This window comes from Poromitra crassiceps (assembly GCF_964638095.1).
Source record: "Poromitra crassiceps genome assembly, chromosome: 7".
Taxonomy (NCBI): domain Eukaryota; kingdom Metazoa; phylum Chordata; class Actinopteri; order Beryciformes; family Melamphaidae; genus Poromitra; species Poromitra crassiceps.
Window position 1 is genome coordinate 48466206 of NC_139628.1, and position 22265 is coordinate 48488470.

General features: G+C 43.1%; 1 protein-coding gene across 1 annotated transcript; it reads left to right on the top strand.

The window, feature by feature from the left end:
- The first annotated feature begins 2612 nt into the window (after window positions 1–2612).
- pygmb (phosphorylase, glycogen, muscle b) lies at window positions 2613–21387 on the top strand. Its single transcript, XM_083640722.1, has 20 exons — window positions 2613–2911; window positions 7417–7518; window positions 8078–8156; window positions 9242–9345; window positions 9484–9615; window positions 9709–9820; window positions 10067–10149; window positions 10928–11071; window positions 11242–11334; window positions 11778–11924; window positions 12373–12536; window positions 12910–13024; window positions 13278–13379; window positions 15232–15379; window positions 15464–15522; window positions 15734–15875; window positions 16071–16278; window positions 17382–17516; window positions 18047–18113; window positions 18311–21387. Exons 1-20 carry the CDS (start codon window positions 2669–2671, stop codon window positions 18458–18460), a joined length of 2529 nt encoding a protein of 842 aa, XP_083496848.1. The 5' UTR covers window positions 2613–2668; the 3' UTR covers window positions 18461–21387.
- Window positions 21388–22265: the final 878 nt, after the last annotated feature.

The following is a 22265-nucleotide window of genomic DNA, read 5'->3' on the forward strand; positions in this document are numbered from 1 at the left end:
TCCCTTTGATTCCAACAAGATGAATATTTTTGTAACAATAAGATGTGAAGTTGTATCACTCCTGTCAGAAAACAGATTTTTGTAATACTATCTCAGATTGTTTTCCAGAGGTTACATTTTTTGTTATATTTGGGCATCTTTGCTATGAAACTCGTGTAATTTAGTAATTCAGTTGGGTCCATGTTGAAAAGGGAATTTGGTGCGATGATGTGCTGGCTTCTGACCCCATGGACTGCTTGAATACGGAGTCTTAACTATATCCCTGTTGTCCTGCATCTCCCCTCTGCTCTGACCTGCAGCTGTGTGCAGTGTTACTGTTGCTTCAGCAAGGACGCAAATCTCACCTTTCGTCCCTTTTTAGTTAACGGAGAAGAAAAATCGTAGATATTGTATTTTTACTCTTTATTTCTGGAATCAGTCCGTCGGCCTTACTGTTGTGTTATTGGTTCTAGCCTGAATGAATAGCTGTTGCAATCTTGCTTGGTTATCATTAAACTCATTCAATTTCACGTTTTGTCTTTCTGTGCAGATTCTCTCTGTTAATTCGTGGATGCTCGGCCATTGTGTCAGACAAAATGTCTGCCAAGTGTCCCCTTCTCCTGGCAAGGGCATGTCTGCTGCCTCATTCACATGTTGCATAACAGTTTGGCCTCTTGCCAAGGGTGTTCTTTTGTCCCACAAATGATTTGGGAAGTTGGCATTTTTCGAGAAACGGTTAAATGATCACATGCTACAGTACGTCTCGTACGGTATGTTGTAAACAATTGATAAGGAGTTAAATTATCACATATTAAGTCCACGTCCACGGCAGAATTTTTGTGGTCTTTGGAAGTACGACAAAGTGGCTTTAAATAGGCTAGTTGTCATGGTCAGATTAACAGTGGTGCTGTTCTATAGGACAGAAGCAGTGTGAGCTCTTATCTGTATGATTTTAAATGCATAGCTTCCATATTATGTTATGGTGGTGACTGGGAAACTCAACTTCCATTTACTAATTGCACGCACCATAAGGGTAAACATACTGTGGTTATGGAAATCCTGGAAAAGTAATGTAATTTTGAAATATTTTACCCGAGCATGGAAAAGTCAGTGAATTAGTCAAATTTTGTTGTGTACATTGTGTGAGATTGTTAGAGTAATGATCCCATGGATAACCTTCCACGTAATGTAACATAATGGCAAGTTTATTCTCCAGCTGTTGACATAACATAGCTTTAATATGTGTATTTTAGTGCTGCTTGTATTTTTATATTCATATTTTTATGGAAAATTCATGTTTTATTTCAATAGCTTCCATGTAATGTGATGCAATGACTCTAAAGCACTCAAATCCAATGAGGTGTGTCCCCTATTTGTACAGTGCAGTAATTTCTGGTATTGATTGGGAGTCACCGCCTCACATTACATGGAAATCCTATTCTGGATTCTTGAAAAGTCATGCAAATGTGTGGGAACCCTGAAGCTCAAGCTTGGCTACACAGATGAACCGACAAGCACAAGCTGGTAAATACAATTGGAAAAGAGGGATTTTCTGGTTAACCGAGTTGCTGAAGTGTGCTGTCTAGTGGAGTGGAGAGCATGGATGACAAATGATGCAAAAGTGATGGATTTTACATTATTTTTTATATAATTTGTATAACATGTTTCACTTTTTACACTTTGTTTAGCTATGAGTTAGTTGTACTTTCTCCTCTAGTGCTATAGCACAAAGCTCTGTGCCACTAAAAACTACTTACAAAGTGTTACAAGGTCTATTTTATATTTCTGATCGAAACCACTTCACCTCAGTGAATGAGAGTATTTGAGGAAGCAGAGAAAGCAAAGCCCCATGCTTTACTGTGTTAATGTAAAATTGTAAATAATAGTTGATTAGTTGAGCCAATCCTGAATTGTGACCCTCCCTCCTCTCAGCCAGAAATCCGTCAAGTTAGCCAGAATCACACCGGAAGTAAGTGATATGATATAATTTGCTTTGCTAAATAGACTGTTTTATCTTGACAACAAAAACATTCAAAATTGAACCCCAACTCACTTCCTGTTGCAGTGTTTGCTATGGACAGAAAAGGGGGAAAAAAACAAAGTGGGGAACTGACCATTCCGTGAAAACCGTCTATAGGTCTACTGGCTAGTCAGCTAGCCAACAGTTTGTTCAGGTTAAACGTACAATATGTAATTTTCTGCCACTAAGGGTCTCAAACTCAAAACAATAACAGAAGACGGGGTGTCATGGCGTCATGCAATATTGCGAGCCAATTTTATGAGTTTAGAACATAGAATAATATAACATAGGTCTATTTGTTTTTAGATATTTCAATGCTATAATATAATACTAATGCTAAAGGTTACATATTGCATCTTTAACTGAGCTGACTTTTCTCAAGCTACAACTGTTTGTATGTCATCATCCTTATCTAAGTGAGCCAGTGGGCTTTGTCTGTTCGAATTCGCATTTTATTTTGAAAGGTACAAACGGAAATGCCGTGTTTAGTTGTGATAAACTTGACACGGGCTGACTGAATGACATAAGAAGCTGGAGCACATCTTCTCGGCTGTCTGCGCACTGTGTGGAGAGACTGTGAACAAACCAGGAAGGGAGCAGACACAAGCTGCAAAGTGACATCTCCCCTTTATATTTATAGAAGTTAAAGTAAACAGTCAGTCAGCCATCATGCCGAAGCCTCTGACAGACCAGGAGAAGAGGAAGCAGATCTCGGTGCGGGGGCTGGCCGGGGTGGAGAACGTCGCCGACCTGAAGACCAACTTCAACCGTCACCTGCACTTCACGCTGGTGAAGGACCGCAACGTGGCCACCAAGAGGGACTACTACCAGGCCCTGGCATGCACGGTGCGCGACCACCTGGTGGGCCGCTGGATCCGCACGCAGCAGCACTACTACGAGAAAGACCCCAAAGTAAGAAAGATGCATGCCGCAGACAAGTGATGCCACATCTCGCGAGAGAAACCAGCAAACCAGACCTGGCTGCTCGTTTCTCTCGCGAGATTTGGCAACTCTGCACGTACACCACGGTACACCACAGCTGACCGGGGAGGAGTGGGAGGGGATGCAGGGCTGCCATAGACTTACTATGGCGCAGTGTCAATTAATGTATCAGACAGTGTGTGGTGTGTGTGGTGACCATGAACCACATAAAACATGCACGATCACGATATTGGATTTTTTAATCTTGTTATTGGCCGATATCCGATATTTTATACCGATATGCATGCATCCCTCCCCCCCACCACACACGCACACACACACACATGCACACACACACAATTTCAGAGAACATCAAGTCCTGTTATTGGAAATGAACACATTCAATTAGGCCTACTCTTATGGTGATGGCCCACTGGGAGATGCAGACAGAAATACAGCACAACAATGCTTTTCAAAATGGAATTAATTTATTTATGTGACATTTTCTTTAAAACTGTCAACCTCATCCTACTTAAATCAAGCATTTAGTCATAATTAAAGTGTCATTTTATCAGCCGTCATCTCAGCAAAAATGTTTTGTTTCAGCCGATGTCGATAATTTCATTTCAAAGCCTTTATCGGTCAATACGGATCACGTGCGGATATCACCGTGCAATGTGCATCTCTATCTAGTACCAATCGTTTCCATCTTCTCTTACCATCCCTAGCACACATCCATTTATAGAAATGTTCTGGCTGCTGTGTTTTGACATATTCTGCAGGGAAATTGATGTTTATTGTGTGTGCGTGTGTGTGTGTGTGTGTGTGTGTGTGTGTCGTGCTGGCCACAGTCGCATTTCCTCTCGCATCAAAGCTGCTTGTTACATAATGTGCTGTTTGTGCATCTGCTGCCTCTGATCATGGTGTGCCGTATACAGGCTGCTGCTGTTGACAAGGCTCAATGGCTCAAATGGAATGGAAATATCAATTGTAGACGAGTATTGATACTTTGTAGAATGAAGAGACTCAATTGATTGTTAAAATATGCGTTACGTAATAGAGTACCGCAGGGATTACGTATTTTCGTAGGCTTACCCAGAAGTCCCTGCCAGGTTCCGGTTCCAGAACAAGATGACTAGGGATGCATCCTAGATAGGAAGGGGTGCACATGTACGGGACGCCCGAAAAATTTGACATGTTATTTTACTAAAAATAATGCATTTTACCATCATTTCAGGTAGAATGATACCAGCCAAGCAAGAATATATAATAATATAATAAGTGTTTCAAGTGCTTTACTGAAATATTTGGACCATATAATGATGATACAATTATCTCAACCTTAAAAGGTTACATATAGGTGCCAAAAAGTCATAAATTCACATCAAAGAACAAAGAAAAACAACAATTGTAATTCAAGTTTAAACGGTAAGTGTGCAGCTGCAGCATTTATTTAAAAAAAAAAAGAACTTTTCAACTGAGCATGCAGACAATTAAAATAAGGGTGCAATGCGTGCTTTTGCACCCCTGTAAAACCGGGCCTGGTCCCTGCACTGCTGGTTCGTAGGGGGAAAACGGAGGTGGGATTTTTGTATGGGAATTTCAGTTAAATGCATTTAAAAAAAACGTTTGGGAACCACTGCAGTGTTCGCCAATTTTGTTTTTATTGTCTTTTTTTGAAAGTTTCTGACCCTTTTCACTGCCGGTTTAGTTGCGCATCACCTTTATCTTGAATAGGTAAACCAGCCATTTTGAAGAGATATACATTTTGTAAATCATAACTTGTTTTATACACGTGATTGAACACATACATGTCAAACACTTTATAAATGAGACCAAATAAATGCATTCAGGCGGAGTTGACGAGCTGTCTCATTGTTTTTATTTCCTCTCAGTAAAACAATACGTACACATTTTAAATAAAAAACTCTGGAAATAGTGTGAGAAATTCTGCATATTTATTTGGTGACCCAAATAAAATCTCCTGCGACCCACCTGTGGGTCCCCACCCAGTCTTTTGGAACCACTGATCTAAAGCAGTGGTTCCCAACCAGGGGTATGTGTACCTCTAGGGGTACTTGAGCAGCTTGAAGGGGGTACGTGGAAAGATTGGGGATCACAATTTATTTCCAAAATGAAAGGGAAAAAAAACAGTATTCCAAGTCATTTCATAGGCCCATTTCTAAAATGCTATGTACGCATGCCCGGTCAGTGTTGGTAAAAAATTAAGACTTTTCCAACCCACCAGAATTATATCATAAACGGGATTCATTCAAATTATTTTCATGTAATAATCAGTCGTGTTAGAAACTGTTTTCAAAGTTGAAAGAGAGGGGCGTGCCTGGTAATATTATTAGAATTTTGTCTTACTGGTATACTAACCAGAGCATGCAGATTCGATGGGGCGATAAAGTCTCTGCACCTTTTAAGGTTGGGAATGGGGTCCGACAGGGGGGGATTCTCTCCCCGGCCCTCTTCAATCTCTACATGAATGACCTCTCTGTACAGCTCAGCAACTCTAGAACGGGATGTGTGCTTGGTAACACTCTGATAAATCATTTCATGTATGCAGATGATTTGGCCATCCTGTCTCCTAGCAGTGCTGGGTTTCAACAGCTGCTGAATGTATGTTCTGATTATGGTGTAAAATGTGATGTGAAATATAATGCTAAAAAGAGTGTCATCATGATCTGTAGAACAAAAGAGGACAAGGACCTTTCTTTTCCTTCTTTCTATCTGTCAGGTCAGGTTCTGACAGTGTGTGATAGAACAAAGTATTTGGGTCACATCATTACTGACCAACTGAGTGATGATGATGACCTATACAGGCAGAGGCGTATGCTGTATGCTCAAGCCAACATGTTGAGGAAGAAGGTCTACTTTTGTTCTAATGATGTCAAGATAAACTTGTTCAGAGCTTACTGCACTCCTCTGTATACTGCCCCCTTGTGGGTAAAATATAAGCAGACAAGCATTAAAAAGCTGCAGGTTGCTTATAATGATTGTATGAGGGTTCTACTTAGAAAACCCAGATGGTCGAGTGCCAGTCAATTGTTTTGTGAAGTAGGAGTGTGCACTTTTCATGCTCTTCTGAGAAATCTGACGTTTAAGTTTATTTGTCATTTGAATGTATCTCATAATTTGATTATCATGCTGCTGACTCAACCCAGTTTCAGTAGTGTGGAATACCAATCGTGCATTTGGAAACACTGGTATTGTGCCTTACTGTAGTGTTCTGATTGTTTTATTTTTTGTGTTTTAAATGTAGTGTTGTTGTTTTTTGCTTGTGTGTCTTCTTATTGGACCTTATGTGTCTGTCAATAAAGAGTTGATGATGATGACTAAAAGTTTTAATATGAGTTTAATAGAACAAATTCAGAGAATCATCAACACGCCTGAGTGAGGGGGTACTATTGGCATGGCGAAACAGCTCAAGGGGTACATAAGCCAGAAAAGGTTGGGAACCACTGATCTAAAGCACTGTCCCTTACAGTGTAACAGAGTTCAGTTCTTTGGTACCTCCATGCCAGCCAGCTGGCTGCCAGGAGCGGCTGCCACTGTGTAAGCTGATCTCCCTCCCATCCTATTTATACTGAGCTGAGCACTCCATTCCTTTGTCACTCCAGCACACACGTTTTTCCATCATACGAGCCTCCTCCCATCATGAAGATCTGACATGAGGACATCAGCAGAGACCAGGAGTAGTTGTTGTTGTTGTAGTAGCAGCAGACAGTAGTATAATAAATATGAGTATCTCCTCCACATTACTTATGTATTCATGGGTTTCAGTCACGTGATGTCTTTGTTGTGGCTGCCATCTTGAGGACCGTCGCAGCACACAACGTTTTAGTACACGTTTTCACAATGTAAGTCTATGGCAGGCCTGTTCAAACCATGCCCTCTTTGAACTCCAACTACTCTTTCATACTTTGTTTGTACTACAAACTCCATTCAAACTTTAAGCTTTCTGCAGTTCATCTTCTTTCGAGGGCCGCACCTCACGTTTAAGCGCTATTGGCGTCTAGTGTTTTTTGGCGGAGCGCTCTGGGCATCTCTCAAGCTGAAAAATGTTCAACATTTGGAGGAAAATAATTCAGTGAAGCATAGTTGTGTCCTCTAAAGATTTTAACTCCAGTTTCTACTCTTCTTCTTGGCTGGATGCAGGGACCCCAGTGACCTTTGACCTTCCTACTCCAGTCAGAGCAGCAGTCACTCCATTTATTTCTTCAGTCAAATTATGAAAACTCATATTTTCATCTCACCTCACTCTCTTTCCACTAAAGTATATTTATCTCTGCTGTGTTTTCGCTGGATACTTGACTTTTTTCCCTTCATGATACACACATCATACATACATACATACATACATCCATCATACATACATACATACATACATAGTACATAATATATTGGAAGGAAAATATCAGGTCTTGTGATATCAGTGAAAGCCTAATGTACTCAGAGGTCACTGATGGGGTTTCTCTATGTGCCTGCAGCGTGTGTACTACCTCTCCCTGGAGTTCTACATGGGCCGGACTCTCCAGAACACCATGGTCAACCTGGCTCTGGAGAACGCCTGTGATGAAGCCACATACCAGGTGAGGCAGAGGAAACATTAGGCCAGTGAAGTACCAAAAACTGCAGTTGCTTGGATGGCCACTTGTGGCCGGCTCCAAAACCGAGTAAATCCCCACAGACCCCCATGTACTGTACATTTTACAGCCTGTTACAAAAAATTGTTTTGGTCTCTGTAGCTAATTTCACCATTCATGACAACTGTACGGGAGGTGTATGGCTAATCTGGCCTGGACGGGCGGAGTCAGCACTTAATATTACAACGGCTATGTAATGTTATTATATGCAAATGTGTGTGTGTGTGTGACATCATCTAGCGACTTTCTGAACAGCCAATGGCTACTTTCCTTGGAAAAAAGTTAGCAACACTGAGCTGTGCTGAGCCACACATTCACAATCACAGCAGCGCTGCTGACCGCTCCCATGTAGGGGCATCGACATAGGGGAAGGGCAGAGAGAAAACAATATAAATGTCAGGGAGGGCAGTTGATTTTTCTTTTTAATGATCTATCATATTTTACCCCACCCTACCTAAATATGGGACGGTCCCTAAGCAGTGTATGACTTTGTGTTTTTCTCCAGCTGGGTCTGGACATGGAAGAGCTGCAGGACATCGAGGAAGACGCCGGTCTGGGTAACGGTGGCCTGGGTCGTCTGGCTGGTGAGACACTGCTTCCTCCTGCTCTTGAGACAGTGATGCTTAGTGGTCTGGAGGACCAGTGGTTTAGTCTTACGTACAGTCAAATGGAACTGGCAGCACTCACAGGTCAAGTTTCAAACAAAGGTTTTAATCCGCACAGCAACAGCAACTACCGTACATGAACCCAGTCATAATATAGAGACAGCAACTACATGAACCCAGTCATAATATAGAGACAGCAACTACATGAACCCAGTCACAATAGAGACAGCAGCTACATGAAACCAGTAACCTGAAATAGGCCTGGAGAAACAGCCAATTATAAATACATTTTACATCTGAAAATTCATATATATTTTAAGCAGGTCCCAGGACCATTACTGGGATCACGCCCAATCTCCACACGAGGGCGCTATACCAAAGTGTAAACTACACAATGGCAAGAGTGGCCCTCCCATAGAACTATAGGAAAGATAATTGGATAGAAACATTATTAATAGAAAGACAAACTAAAAAACAATAATGCAAAGATTCGTTATACATTTAAAAAGGGACTCATCACACCAAACACTATACAAAAGAGCCATACAAAATATAAGACCAAATGGCCCGATGATCCACAGACGGACCCAAGGGGAATGCACATGAATCGAACCAGAGTGGAATAGAAAATGTCAACATGAACATGAGTGATGGGAGGAAAAACACTTGCACAATAAGAAGCTTATAATCCTCATAAGAATCAGAATTAAACAAAGAAAGGTAAACGATAAAAAGTAACAAGTGATCAGTCTGAGGAACTATCACACTGTAAAAAATACTGAGTATCGAACACAACTCTGATTATTAAATGGAAATCATTTGAATGACTCCTCTTTAATACAAAGACATTTAGCCTACACTTATTTGTGAGTATTCTTTTATTCGTTAGTCAGACTTTTTTTCTCTTTTTTTCTTTTTCTTTTTGGAAATAAATTGTAATCCCCAATCTTTCCATGCACCCTCTGCAAGCTGCTCAAGTGCCCCTAGTGGTTTGCAAACCCCTGGTTGGGATTCACTGGTCTGGACAGCCTTGTCTCACCCAGTCCCCATCCCTGTTTCCTCAGCTTGCTTTCTCGACTCCATGGCCTCTCTGGGTCTGGCTGCTTACGGCTACGGCATCCGCTACGAGTTCGGCATCTTCAACCAGAAAGTTGTTAACGGCTGGCAGGTATGTTGGTCTCTGTACGAATGCTCACCTGTGTTGTTTTGATAAATGTCATAGGACAATTAATGATGACATGCAAAATAAGGAAGTGCCCAGATCATTGTCCAAAAATAACGCAAAGTGATCAACATCTTCTCAAAGGTGGAGGAAGCGGATGATTGGCTGCGTTACGGCAACCCCTGGGAGAAGGCCCGCCCAGAGTACATGCGGCCAGTCAACTTCTATGGGAGAGTGGAGCACACCCCCGAAGGAGTCAAATGGGTTGACACACAGGTGAGACTTCAGCAATGCATGAAGCAGAGTAAAATCCTATAATAGCCAATGTAATGAATCCTATGGCTATATTTCTTGATCCTTGGTGTTTAGGTGGTTTTGGCACTTCCTTATGACACTCCAGTCCCTGGCTACAGGAACAACATTGTCAACACCATGAGACTGTGGTCTGCCAAGGCCCCCTGTGACTTTAACCTCAAAGACTGTGAGTATTTACTGAAGACTGTCAGGGATTTAATGTAGACTGTCAGCTCATCACAATCCTATGTAATCTAACTCAACAATCGCTGTGGTTACATCAGACTTTTTTTTTTTTCATTTTGAATGAAATCGTTCCGAAGGAAGATTCCCAGTTTCTGAGTAGGCTTCTATTCTGATTACAAGTGGAATAAAAGGCTCCACAGCTATTGAGAAAACACATTGAAACAGACATACTACTGTTATCCCACAGTTAATGTTGGTGGCTACATCCAAGCTGTGCTGGACAGAAACTTGGCTGAGAACATCTCCAGGGTTCTCTACCCCAATGACAACGTGAGTGGAACTCTAGTTTTGCTGCTCTATATCCTCATACCCTGTCCATCCATATAAACTCCTCTTAATAATCCATAATCTGTTCTAAAGCAAGATAGCAGAAGCCTTTAGATTTGGCTGAACAGCTTGTAAAATCTGACCAGTGCATGCATTTTCTTTTTGCTGATATCTGATTTTCCAACTCTTTTGGCTGATTGCCAATGCTGATATTGATATGTCGATGTATATGTACATTATATATATTTTGTTATTATTATTTATTTTATTTTTTATCAGAGAACACCAAGTCTCTCCTGTAGTGGAATTAACACATTATTATTATTATTATTATTATTATTATTATTATTATTATTATTATTATTATTATTATTATTATTATTATTATTATTATTATTATTATTTCTACTCTTATCAGGATGGCCCACTGGCAGATGCAGACATGAATACAATGCATTTCCAAATGTACACATTCACTGGGAAAAATAAGAACAACTTCAACTTAGGTTATGTCAAACATGCCACATTTTTTATTTATGTAACATTTTCTTTCAAACAAAACTGTCAGATTCATCCTACTTAAACCGGCTTGGATGATGCTCTCCCTGGGTTTGCCTCGTTACATTTGTATTGGCCTGTCATATCGGCAGAAATGTTCGTTTCAGGCTGATGCCGATATTTCATTTTAAAGCCTTTTATTGGCCGATACCGATGAGGTGTCGATATCACCGTGTTGTGTTTGGACTGTAGTTCTAACAGGTTTCCACCATGTTGTCTGTAGTTCTTTGAGGGGAAGGAGCTGCGTCTGAAGCAGGAGTACTTTGTGGTGGCCGCCACTCTGCAAGACATCATCCGTCGCTTTAAAGCCTCCAAGTTTGGCTCCACAGAAGTTGTGCGAATGGACCTCTCCACCCTGCCAGAGAAGGTGAGATGCAAGCCAGCTTTCACCATTCAGCCATACGTGGGTAGTGGCTAGAATGCATACCTAACTGTAAAGCCCTGTCTTTGAAAAGCAAATGCCTTCTAGTTTCCCATTTTAATCATTTGGCTGCATTCGTTTCTATGTTTCTCTTTTTGTCTTTCTCTGTTTTGCAGGTGGCCATCCAGCTGAATGACACCCACCCTGCCTTGGCCATACCTGAACTGATGAGGACATTGGTGGACATTGAGAAACTTCCTTGGGATAAGGTATATGGTGCCCCAGTAGTACAGTCTAGTCAGTCAGTCTTACACTAGGAACAGGGGTTTTCAAAATCTGAGACTGTGGGCCTCCCCCCAATTCCTGGTACCTATGGAATTATGATTATTTGATCCCATAAACACAACAATTGAGCCAAGACAGCCTGATATTGCAGTTTGACATACTTCAGACTATACCAAATACATGTAAAAAAAGGTCTGTCTGAAGGCATTTATTAGTTCTGACTCTGGGAAAGTGGAAAAAAAACAGTAAAATTCCACAAAACTACTGTATCTCTGAACTCTTTAACTAAATCACATACATTTAGGCTATTCTATGTGATTGGCTTGCAGGCCATTTTGATAACTAATGTCATATTTTTTCGGCGGTGTGCAGGCTTGGGACATCATGGTTATATTTGTATCCAGTGTGTTTTCCTGGCTGTGTGCAGGCTTGGGACATCGTGGTTCGTACCTGTGCCTACACCAACCACACTGTCCTGCCTGAGGCCCTGGAGCGCTGGCCCATCGACCTCTTCCACAACCTCCTGCCCCGCCACCTGGAGCTCATCTACGAGATCAACAGGCGGCATATGGAGGTACTGATGTGTTTTGCATACTGTAGGTCTGAGTTTGAACCTAGTTTTACATTTGAGGCATTTCACTGATATGATGCTCTTATCCGTAGGAACTTAAGAGTAGCAGAAAAAGCTTAAAATCCTAGGTCACCAAAAATTACAGTCAACCACAAAGAGTCAAAGGTCACACGGCCTTGGCACCTTTTACACTTACAGTATATTCCTTTAACCACAGACTGATCAATGTAAGAGTGAGTGGTAGGAAAAGGAAAGGGATTGTTTTTTTTGCTTCTATGTGTTCCTTATTGGGCTTAGATTTTCTCTTTCAGGATTAAAAAAAAAGCTAATTAACCAGCGTGAATTTGCAGTAGATCCGACCACATAATGCACATCTACATCCATGCACACACACACACACACACACACACAGACACACTAGAGATGTCGAAAATCTTTTTTTACCCTCCAGCGCATCGCTAAGCTTTACCCTGACGACCCCGACCGCCTCCGCCGCATGTCCCTGATCGAGGAGGGCGACCAGAAGAAGATCAACATGGCCCACCTGTGCATCGTGGGATCCCACGCCGTCAACGGAGTGGCCCGGATCCACTCAGAGATCATTAAAGAAACCGTGTAGGGAATCCACTTAGCACTTTACACAACCCAGTCTCCAGAATCACATGTTGGCAGTTCACCACATTCAACGTTTTTGAACCAAAAATACCTATATCATCATTTCAAATTAACCCACATTTTCCAACGTGCATTTGGCCACCATGCCATTTCAATAGCAGAATATGACTCGTAATAACGTTGATATAAACGTATCTAGAAATGTTGATGATGCCATTTTGATTCACAAATGTTGACATTTTCAACATATCCGTGGTTTGCACCAGAAACGTGACCTACCAACATTTTATTCAGGCGACCAGACTTGAGTTTGGCATTCCAAGGTTCTCCTGTGGACACCACTATGGACTGGTGTTCTTCTCTTGTCCACCAGGTTCAAGGACTTCTATGAGGTCGACCCGGACAAGTTCCAGAACAAGACCAACGGGATCACACCCAGACGCTGGCTGGTCATGTGCAACCCTGGCCTGGCTGAGGTCATCGCAGAGGTAGCTGTGTGTGTGCGCGCGTGCGTGTTTGCAAATAATGATTTGAATATTATGGAGGCGTGTTGCGTTCATTTTCATGATGGCCCTTTCCTTGTAATATTTTTTGTCATTGTGAGAAAGCATCATAGGTTGCAGTTTTGATTTGTGGTTTCTTATTTGGGTTGATAGTTGCTGTTTGAGTTGAGGGAACATTAAAGGGGAAAGCTAACCCTGTAAAACCTGAACCTGAAAATAGTGTGTGGTGTCTCTGTAGAGGATTGGTGAGGACTACATCCGGGACCTGGACCAGCTGAAGGGGCTTCTGGAGTTTGTGGATGACGATGCCTTTATCCGTGACGTTGCCAAAGTGAAACAAGTGAGATCCTAACATTTGTGCAAGGTGGCTTGACTGTCCCAGTCATCAGCTATCAATTTACATAATTAATAATAATGATAACACATTTATATAATGCTTTTCTAGAACTCAAAGTGGCTTAGGCCTGGTAAAAACCATCCTGATAGCATGACCTCACATTCTGTTTCGTTCTATGTACCAGTCTGGACTTCCAGCCTTCCACATCAATTTCAATGGGTGGGAGTACTTGCCTTGACAGACAACTTCTTCAGCCAATGTGCATCGCCAAATTCACTTGGAAGAACGGCGAAAACATATTTTCCGCCGAGAAACTCCACTGGTGCTTACTTGTTCTTGTTTAATTGTTATTGAGTCTATTTCTGCGATAACTGCACTTATGTCGGTGTTTACTCTACTACCGTAATTTCCGCACTATAAGGCGCACCTGAGTATAAGCCGCAGCAGCAAAATTGCCTGTTTGTTACATATATAAGCCGCACCGGACTATAAGCCGCGGGTGTTTTGATGTTTAATTACCATATGTAAGGGTTCGTGCACAGAGGGGATTGTCGGGAAAGAGATGGCTGTTTGGGGAAGCTCCCATTTATTAACATTTCAACAAAACAAAACAAAAGTCAGGTCACTAATCCCCAGACAAAATCACACATTGTGAGATGCTTAAAAATCACCATCGGCGGGAGCTTTACTCCAGATGCTGTGCAGCCAAGAACACAAGTGAAATTCGTTCTCTCGTGACCTGTGGTTCTCAACGTGATGGACGATTCACCTTTCTTGTTAACAGTCCTAGTGAGAGGCAGGTCGAACGTCAAAGGCACTTCATCCATATTTATGATCTGCTCCGGTCCGATGGAATATTCCTTGATCTTTCTTTGTGTGAATTCGCCGAAGTTTGTAATTTTCTCTTGGTAGTCGGGAGGGAGTTGCTGACACAGTCGTCCGCGCCCTGACGGACAGTCCCTTTCGTCTCGGGTTTGTGCATGATCCTTTGCTGCTGCTGCTGTTGTTGTTGTTCCTGTCTCGCTACTGTCTCAGACATGGCTTTCAGGCTCAATCGCCGCCATCGTCGTAACACAGCCAGTTCTCCATCTTTTGAAGCATGATGTTAGATTACAACGAGCTAGTTGTGTGGCTTAGCCTTCCAAAATGTTGCCGTTAGTTTTTTAGAATGTAATACATAGAATTGGGAATGTTACATTCAATTTCATTCAGACTGTCTTTCAGGCTCAATCGCTGCCATTTTCCCCCCGGAGCGAGGGAGGAGGGAGGGTGTTTTACCGTAGTGGCTGAGAGAGCGTAGTGGCACAGTGCTCCAATCAGGTCGCGAGGCACATTTTTTGCAACATCATCCAATCAGGGTCTCGCTCTCGTAATGTCTGTCTTGCTCTCTCGCCTCATACCAACATCCATAGATTTTGGAGGTCCCCGAGCGGCCGTTAGCTGATAAAATCCATAGATAAGCCGCATCGTTATATAAGCCGCAGGGCCAAAAAACGGGGAAAAAGCCGCGGCTTATAGTCCGAAATTTACGGTAATGTTAATTTTACCTCTCGTTGCTTCGGGAGACGCCATTACGGTTTTGATCAGCCCAGTTAGATCATCAACTATAACGCAGTTCCTGATTGGCCCGGTTACATTGTAATTTCAGGAAGTGACTGTGGCCGGCTGGAAGTCCAGACTCATGCGTAGAGTGAAACAGAATTTATGTGATTTTATGATCCAGGCTAGTACATCATGACATATCACTGTAACCACATGCAGATTAGTGCTTTCTCATTTTGAACCTTCATTTATTTGTAAGGAAGATTATTTTCTGCTCTTTGTGCCTCTAACCACACCCCACCTCCACGGCCAGGAGAACAAGTTGAAGTTTGCGGTCCATCTCGAGGAGCAGTACAAGGTGAAGATCAACCCCAACTCCATGTTCGACGTGCATGTCAAGAGGATCCACGAGTACAAACGGCAGCTGCTCAACTGCCTGCACATCATCACGCTTTACAACCGTAGGTGTTTAGGCTATTACATTACCGTCTCTCCAGAAAATTCATTTTGGATTCCGAGTTAAGGGAAACTTTCTTTTTAACTAGGCATCAAGAAAGAGCCCAACAAGTCATGGACCCCCAGGACAATCATGATTGGAGGAAAGGTGGGTAGCATTTAAAGACCCCCTAAAAGTCAAAAACGTTGTTTTTCTTCTTGCTCCTTCAGTTGGATGTTTGAGCTTCACTGTGCAGAATGATACACATCATCACTACAGCACTTGCCAACTTGGAAAATTGGGCCGTCCGAGGAGCACCTGAATGCAGAACTAATTAGTTCCGCTGAGGTTTCTCAACATGTGTCTCCACTGTTTCCAGGCTGCTCCAGGTTACCACACTGCCAAGATGATCATCAAGCTGATCACGTCCATCGGAGACATCGTCAACAACGACCCCGTGGTGGGAGATCGCCTTAAGGTTATCTTCCTGGAGAACTACCGGGTCACTCTGGCTGAGAAGGGTATGGGATGTTTCTATTGTACAGGCCTATGTGTAGGTCTCACTTTGTTCACTCTTAAAGGGACAGTTCACCCAAAATAAAAATGAAAAAATATGTAATTTTCCTCTTAACTTTAGAGCTATTTATCCATGTGTTGGGGCTGTCACGCTCTTGCTCTCCATCTACACATCTCTCTCTCTCTCCCCCTCTGTCCAGTCATCCCTGCGGCCGACCTGTCGGAGCAGATCTCCACAGCGGGCACAGAGGCCTCGGGCACCGGGAACATGAAGTTCATGCTGAACGGAGCGCTCACCATCGGCACCATGGATGGGGCCAACGTGGAGATGGCCGAGGAGGCCGGAGAGGACAACCTCTTCATCTTTGGCATGAGGGTGCAGGATGTGAATGCCATGGACAAAAAGGGGTGAGTTCAACAATAAATATGAATTGTAAATCAGTTGAGATCATGCTGAATCACTGGATCAAGTGATGATTAAGGAACTGACTTTTTACCTGTCATTGGCTGCCTGGCTGCTGGTTATTAAAACTACACTATGCCAGAATTGTATGTCAATGCACCAATATGAAAATGTTGGCCGATACGATAATTAACCGATAACAACATTGCTGTTGTGGCTGATAACCGATATTTACCGATGTTGATATGATCTGTATAAAAAAAAAGTGATAATCACATTTTGTACATATGAGAAATGTAAACACTGTGAATTTGAATTAATTTCCAAAACATTTGGAAAATCCCATAAATCATACGTTTCCTCTCAATATGAACATTTTGGCCGTTACTGATAACGATATTAAAGTCGAGCTGAAATGAAAAATATTAAATGTGTGCCTCAGGCAAACGAGGAAGTAACTTTGGTTTCGGAGGCGCTCTCGTTGTCTCATTTTTGTTCTCGCCATGGATTTACTACGAAAATGACTGTTTTCCATAACTTTGGATTATCATTTCATCGCGTGGTGAGTACATGAGTCACAACATGAACGTGTGATTGTTTCTGGCGCTGTTGGAACTTTGTATTTTGGGCGACTGAACCTGCTGTCACATAGACTCAGATTACTAGTCATTGTAATCCTAAACTAAATAGCAGTGAGGGGTGAAACAGACTTTCTAATGCACACACAGAGGAGAGAACATCTACATGCGAGTTATATTATATATATATATGGCAAATAGGCGAGTCTCACAAAATGTTGGCGTATCCCTTTCAATTCTGATTCTTTTTTATTTCAACTACAATTGGAGTTACAAAGGTTCATGCAATAATAAAGACTAGAAATATTGCGTACCTCGCACACTCCTTTCTAGCATCCCTGCGCGAACTCTCCCGCTCAACTGGCAGCGTTCATTTCTACCGTGCCTCGTTGGTTTTCCCTGCGCAAACTCTCCCGCTCAACTGGCGGAGCCGCCGGCCGCCTGATTGTAGTGGTATAGTAGTATGCTTAGTCATGTAATCTAAATGAAGGTTCTCAGTATCTGCTAAATGGAGCTCATTTTCTCCTCAGCTATGAAGCCTTGTCGTACTACCAGCGTCTCCCTGAGCTGAAGCAGGCCATGGACCAGATCTCTGGAGGCTTCTTCAGCCCCAGCCAGCCAGAGCTCTTTGGAGACATCGTCAACATGCTGATGCACCACGACAGGTTTGTTATGTTGATGCACCACGACAGGTTTATGTTGATGCACCACGGCAGGTTTGTTATGTTGATGCACCACGACACGTTTGTTCATATATAAAACGTAAATTGAGTAAGTGGGTTCTGTCTGTGATTTTTGTCCCACGTTTTTGGTCACAACTGATGATATTATTAAGTATAATAATAAGTAATTATACATTGCATCAATCCAGCATTATTCTTATTGAAGTATCAGTAACAATTTCCTTTTTAGTTTTTAGTTTGTCCTTGAATTTTTCAAAATTGGCAAAAATATACATGCAGAACCACATGTTGCTGTTGGTCACACGATTGATGTCTCTATTGAAGGTACACTGGTGCATGCCTTCTGCCCCCTCTGGTGGTTAGGGTTAGGCACTGCATGTATCTGATACATCAGGTTGATGCATCATAACAGACTGTATTGGCCTTGGCGGAGATCTGTGCTGTCAGATTGCGCTTCTAGTTGATGTTAAAATGCACCTTATGGCACCTTTAACAATGTGTTTGTACTGCAGGTTCAAGGTGTTTGCAGACTACGAAGACTACATCAAATGTCAAGACAAAGTCAATGTACTCTACAAGGTCGGTATTCCAGCTAATGTAATAAACAAACCCACGTCAAGCAACCTGAACTGTCCCTTATTAATAAAGTTAATAGTTTATTATTAGTTAGTTGATAATATAAAGTTTATTAGTTATTCATAAACTTAATCAAGTTTAATCTTATCTCGCCATGTGATGACCTTCCCCACCCAATCTTTCTCTCTCCATACTATCAGAACCCTAAAGAGTGGACCAAGATGGTGATCCACAACATTGCCGGCTGTGGTAAATTCTCCAGTGACCGCACCATTTCCGAGTATGCCAGGGAGATCTGGGGCATGGAGCCCAGTCTGGAGAAAATCGGAGCTCCCGATGATCCCCGCTAAACCCGGCGTCGTCTCTCTGGCTCCTGCACGACCATTTAACTCTGTGTGGTTCAGTTCCAAGAGAAAAAACATGTAGCTTTTTCACTGTGTAAAACATAGCAGTATTTCTGTAGATTCGTCCGTAAGTTGACCACTTGATGAGCACTTACCCCGTATCTCTTCCCAACTCATCTGATATATTAACATTCATCAAGGCGGGCTTATTCAGGATCTGTGTGGTTTTTATTTTGTCCACCATGCACCAGCAATGCATATTATTAATGCATATTAGTATATTATCGCATCACTGTTAGGTGAGGATCTCCAAATTATCAACTTTTCAGGGAAGGAAAACAGCATTGTTTTAGCTGGATGTCCAATGGGTTTTTAAATGGTTTAATAAGCCCAAGAGTTTGGAGAACCTCCTCAACACAGAAACACGTCATCTTTTAACTGAAGAAAAACGCTGCAAATCACCAAAACTGGACCACAGCAACCATGAAACGACTGTGCACCACAGTGGCTCACACTGCCGCGCTGTTCTAGTATTGTGAATACATTGGAGCCACTGTGGCAGAACGGCCCCGCAGAAATGTCCGAAAAGTAGAAAAGCTCTAGCCTGATACCATCCTGATCACATGACCTGGTACCATCCTGATCACATGACCTCACACGTTCCTGATGCCATCCTGATCACATGACCTCACACGTTCCGTTTGGTTCTGCGGATCAGTCTGGCTTCCAGCCTGCCTGCAAGCGCAGCCATTTCAGTGGGCGGGACTACTTGCCTTGACAGACAACTCCTTCAGCCAACCAAGGAGGGACTGGAGCACACTGATACATTTGCAGCTTTTATTAGTGCAAACAGGTGACACTGGTTATATAATCAGCCTAAACCAGGTGTGTGAAGTACTTATTGGATCAGCGTCGCCCAATCCAAATCCACTCGGAAGAACGGCGAAAACGTCTTTTCCGCTGACCCATACTCTTGTTCGTGTTTAATTGTTATTGAGTCTATTTCTGCAATAACTGCATTATGGCTGTGTTTACTCTACTAACGTTGACATTACCCGTTGATTCGTTAGCCGGCATGTTACGTTGTCAACTACGAGGCAAATCCCTGATTGGCCCATGCACTTTGTAATTTCTGTAAATCGCTGGGGGCGGGCTGGAGGCCAGACGGATCCGCACAACGAAAAATGTGAGTTCATGTGATCAGGATGGTTTTTTACCAGGCTAGAAAAGCTCACCACTGTTACAGAACCAAAAAGCACCTCTTCCATGGGAGAGAAAAGGGCCACAAAGTGGCCTCCTCGCATGTCAAATATGCACCACAGCATCACAGCAGCACTGTGACTAGATGGAAGCCATGTCTCCATTTTCACACCAGAGTACCTTTCATACTAGGAACTGACCGGTCCAAATCACACACGGCATGTTACTGAGTTCTCTGACCACTCACTGTTTCATGATGTATGCTGAATCTATCCATTTCTGTGTACATTCAAATTAACGATTGGGGGGGTAACCCTGGAAGATGACTGTAAAGGCTTTTGCACACCAAGTCTGTATTTTCCGTCCGAAACGGTCGCACGTTTAAAAATAAATACGAGCACAGGTTGTCACCCACGTTTACACACGGACTCCAAAACTTCAAAACTCCAAAAAAATGATGGACTTCCGTCCATCATTAAAGTTTTCGGAACATTTCTGCGTTTTTCGCATCATTCAAAGGCCTTTTGCGAGCTGTTTGACCCGTGTGTGTGTCTGTGTTTGGGGGGCAAGAGACAGAGGGAGGAGCGGCCCAGCGGGGGTCCAGTCTGAGCGGAGAGGCAGCCGGAGAGACGTGGTGCTCTCTCCACCTCACTGGCCCCTCTCTGCTCCCTCTCCCCGGGAAGCTCCACCTCACTGGACCCTCTCTGCTCCCTCTCCCCGGGAAGCTCCACCTCACTGGCTCCTCTCTGCTCCCTCTCCCCGGGAAGCTCCACCTCACTGGCCCCTCTCTGCGCCCTCTACCCGGGAAGCTCCACCTCACTGGCTCCTCTCTGCTCCCTCTCCCCGGGAAGCGCCACCACACTGGCTCCTCTCTGCTCCCTCTCCCCGGGAAGCTCCACCTCACTGGCCCCTCTCTGCTCCCTCTCCCCGGGAAGCTCCACCTCACTGGCTCCTCTCTGCTCCTTCTCCCCGGGAAGCTCCACCTCACTGGCTCCTCTCTGCTCCCTCTCCCCGGGAAGCTCCACCTCACTGGCCCCTCTCTGCTCCCTCTACCCGGGAAGCTCCACCTCACTGGCTCCTCTCTGCTCCTTCTCCCCGGGAAGCTCCACCTCACTGGACCCTCTCTGCTCCTTCTCCCCGGGAAGCTCCACCTCACTGGGCCCTCTCTGCAGCACCCGGCCATGGCGCACCACAGCCAGCTTGGCGAGGTGAAGGCGAGTACGGAGCCCCTGTCCAGTGCGAGGAACATAATCAAATGCATCGGACTCGGTGTGCAAGGTTTCTGCGTGTAACAATCTTTTTCCTGGATGACTGTTAAATAACGCATATGAAAAATACTGACTGTATGTGCAAAGACCTTTATTGATCCATCAGTTTAGCTGTGTTCTCTTCAGCATGATTGTGTCTGTCTCACTATGCTGTACTTTGTTCCTCAAAACGGCTTGTTAGAAAATCAGCAAAGCCTTCTCTGCCTAATACCTAAGTGACTGAATTTGTCTTTTCCATGTGATGTGTAGTTGTGTAAAGTATAGTTGAGTCCATGATGACATCCACTAATACTATATATTGCAGCTTGATTGATGTACTGTATTCCACGGTTCAGCTGCTGCTCATCACCGTCTGACTGAAGTAACACCGCTGGAGGACATGAGATGAGTAACAATGCCTCTGGAAGTAATAGAATGAAGAATTGTCCACGACACTGAACCTAACGTTTTCATTCTGTGTTTTTGAAGTCAATAAATGAAATGACAAAACTATGTTCACTCTTCTTCTCACTTTTCAGTTCAGTAGAAGGCAAAAAAACACACAACATAGCCTACATGAGCCAAGGACATGGGGCATTGCAACATCTACAACCAACCAAGGATAAATAATCTGTTAAAAGATTAAAAAGGGTACAAAGGTTAAAAAAAAGTAGCCTATCAGGAAGTCAGACCATTGGAGTGATAGGCATAATAATAATAAGGTAAAGTAAAGTGCTGCTGTGCAGTGCAGTCAAGGGTTAAAGTGCAAATTAAACACGTTTATTGCACATGGCACATGGACTAGCACACGTTTCCTCTGATACATGTGCAGTCGCCAGCTGCTTCACCATTTTCCATGTTGAAAACAATTAGCCGTGTTGTTGAGGTACCCCCAAAACATGACCTAAAGTGCCATAAGGCTGAATGGCCACACGTCTGCACCGTGGGCTTCAAGGTCTTTGCGCCTGTTTACTTTTTGGATGGGAAGAGTGCCTTTGATATAGCCAATTATTTCTGCCAAAAGATATTTTAGAATTCAGTTCAGTTGAGTTTATTAAAGAAGGGAGAATGCATATGAATCAACAATCAAATTTAAATAGCCTACACCATGTTTAGCCAAAATGCTAATTTTCACCCATAGTCCCTGGCCAAGAATGCAGAATAAACATTCAACTGCTTTGAATGTAAAGCTAGCATGTGTATTTTAGTGGGCTATTTTGGGTTTATATTACAGTTTTTAACTTGTCTGACTTGTTGGCCTGTTCTCTCAGCCTACACCCTGACATGTCATCACTGCATCGATGATGCTTCAGCAACATGCACACCAACCCAAGTCAATTGTACCAGGGACGGCTAATGTGCAG

Bases quoted from the DNA above. Each gene is read 5' to 3' on its own strand.
- pygmb (XM_083640722.1), top strand. From the start codon at position 2,669: ATGCCGAAGCCTCTGACAGACCAGGAGAAGAGGAAGCAGATCTCGGTG. The intron at 9,821-10,066 runs GTGAGTATTTAC...GTTATCCCACAG, and splicing joins TGACTTTAACCTCAAAGACT to TTAATGTTGGTGGCTACATC. The intron at 15,523-15,733 runs GTGGGTAGCATT...CACTGTTTCCAG, and splicing joins CAATCATGATTGGAGGAAAG to GCTGCTCCAGGTTACCACAC.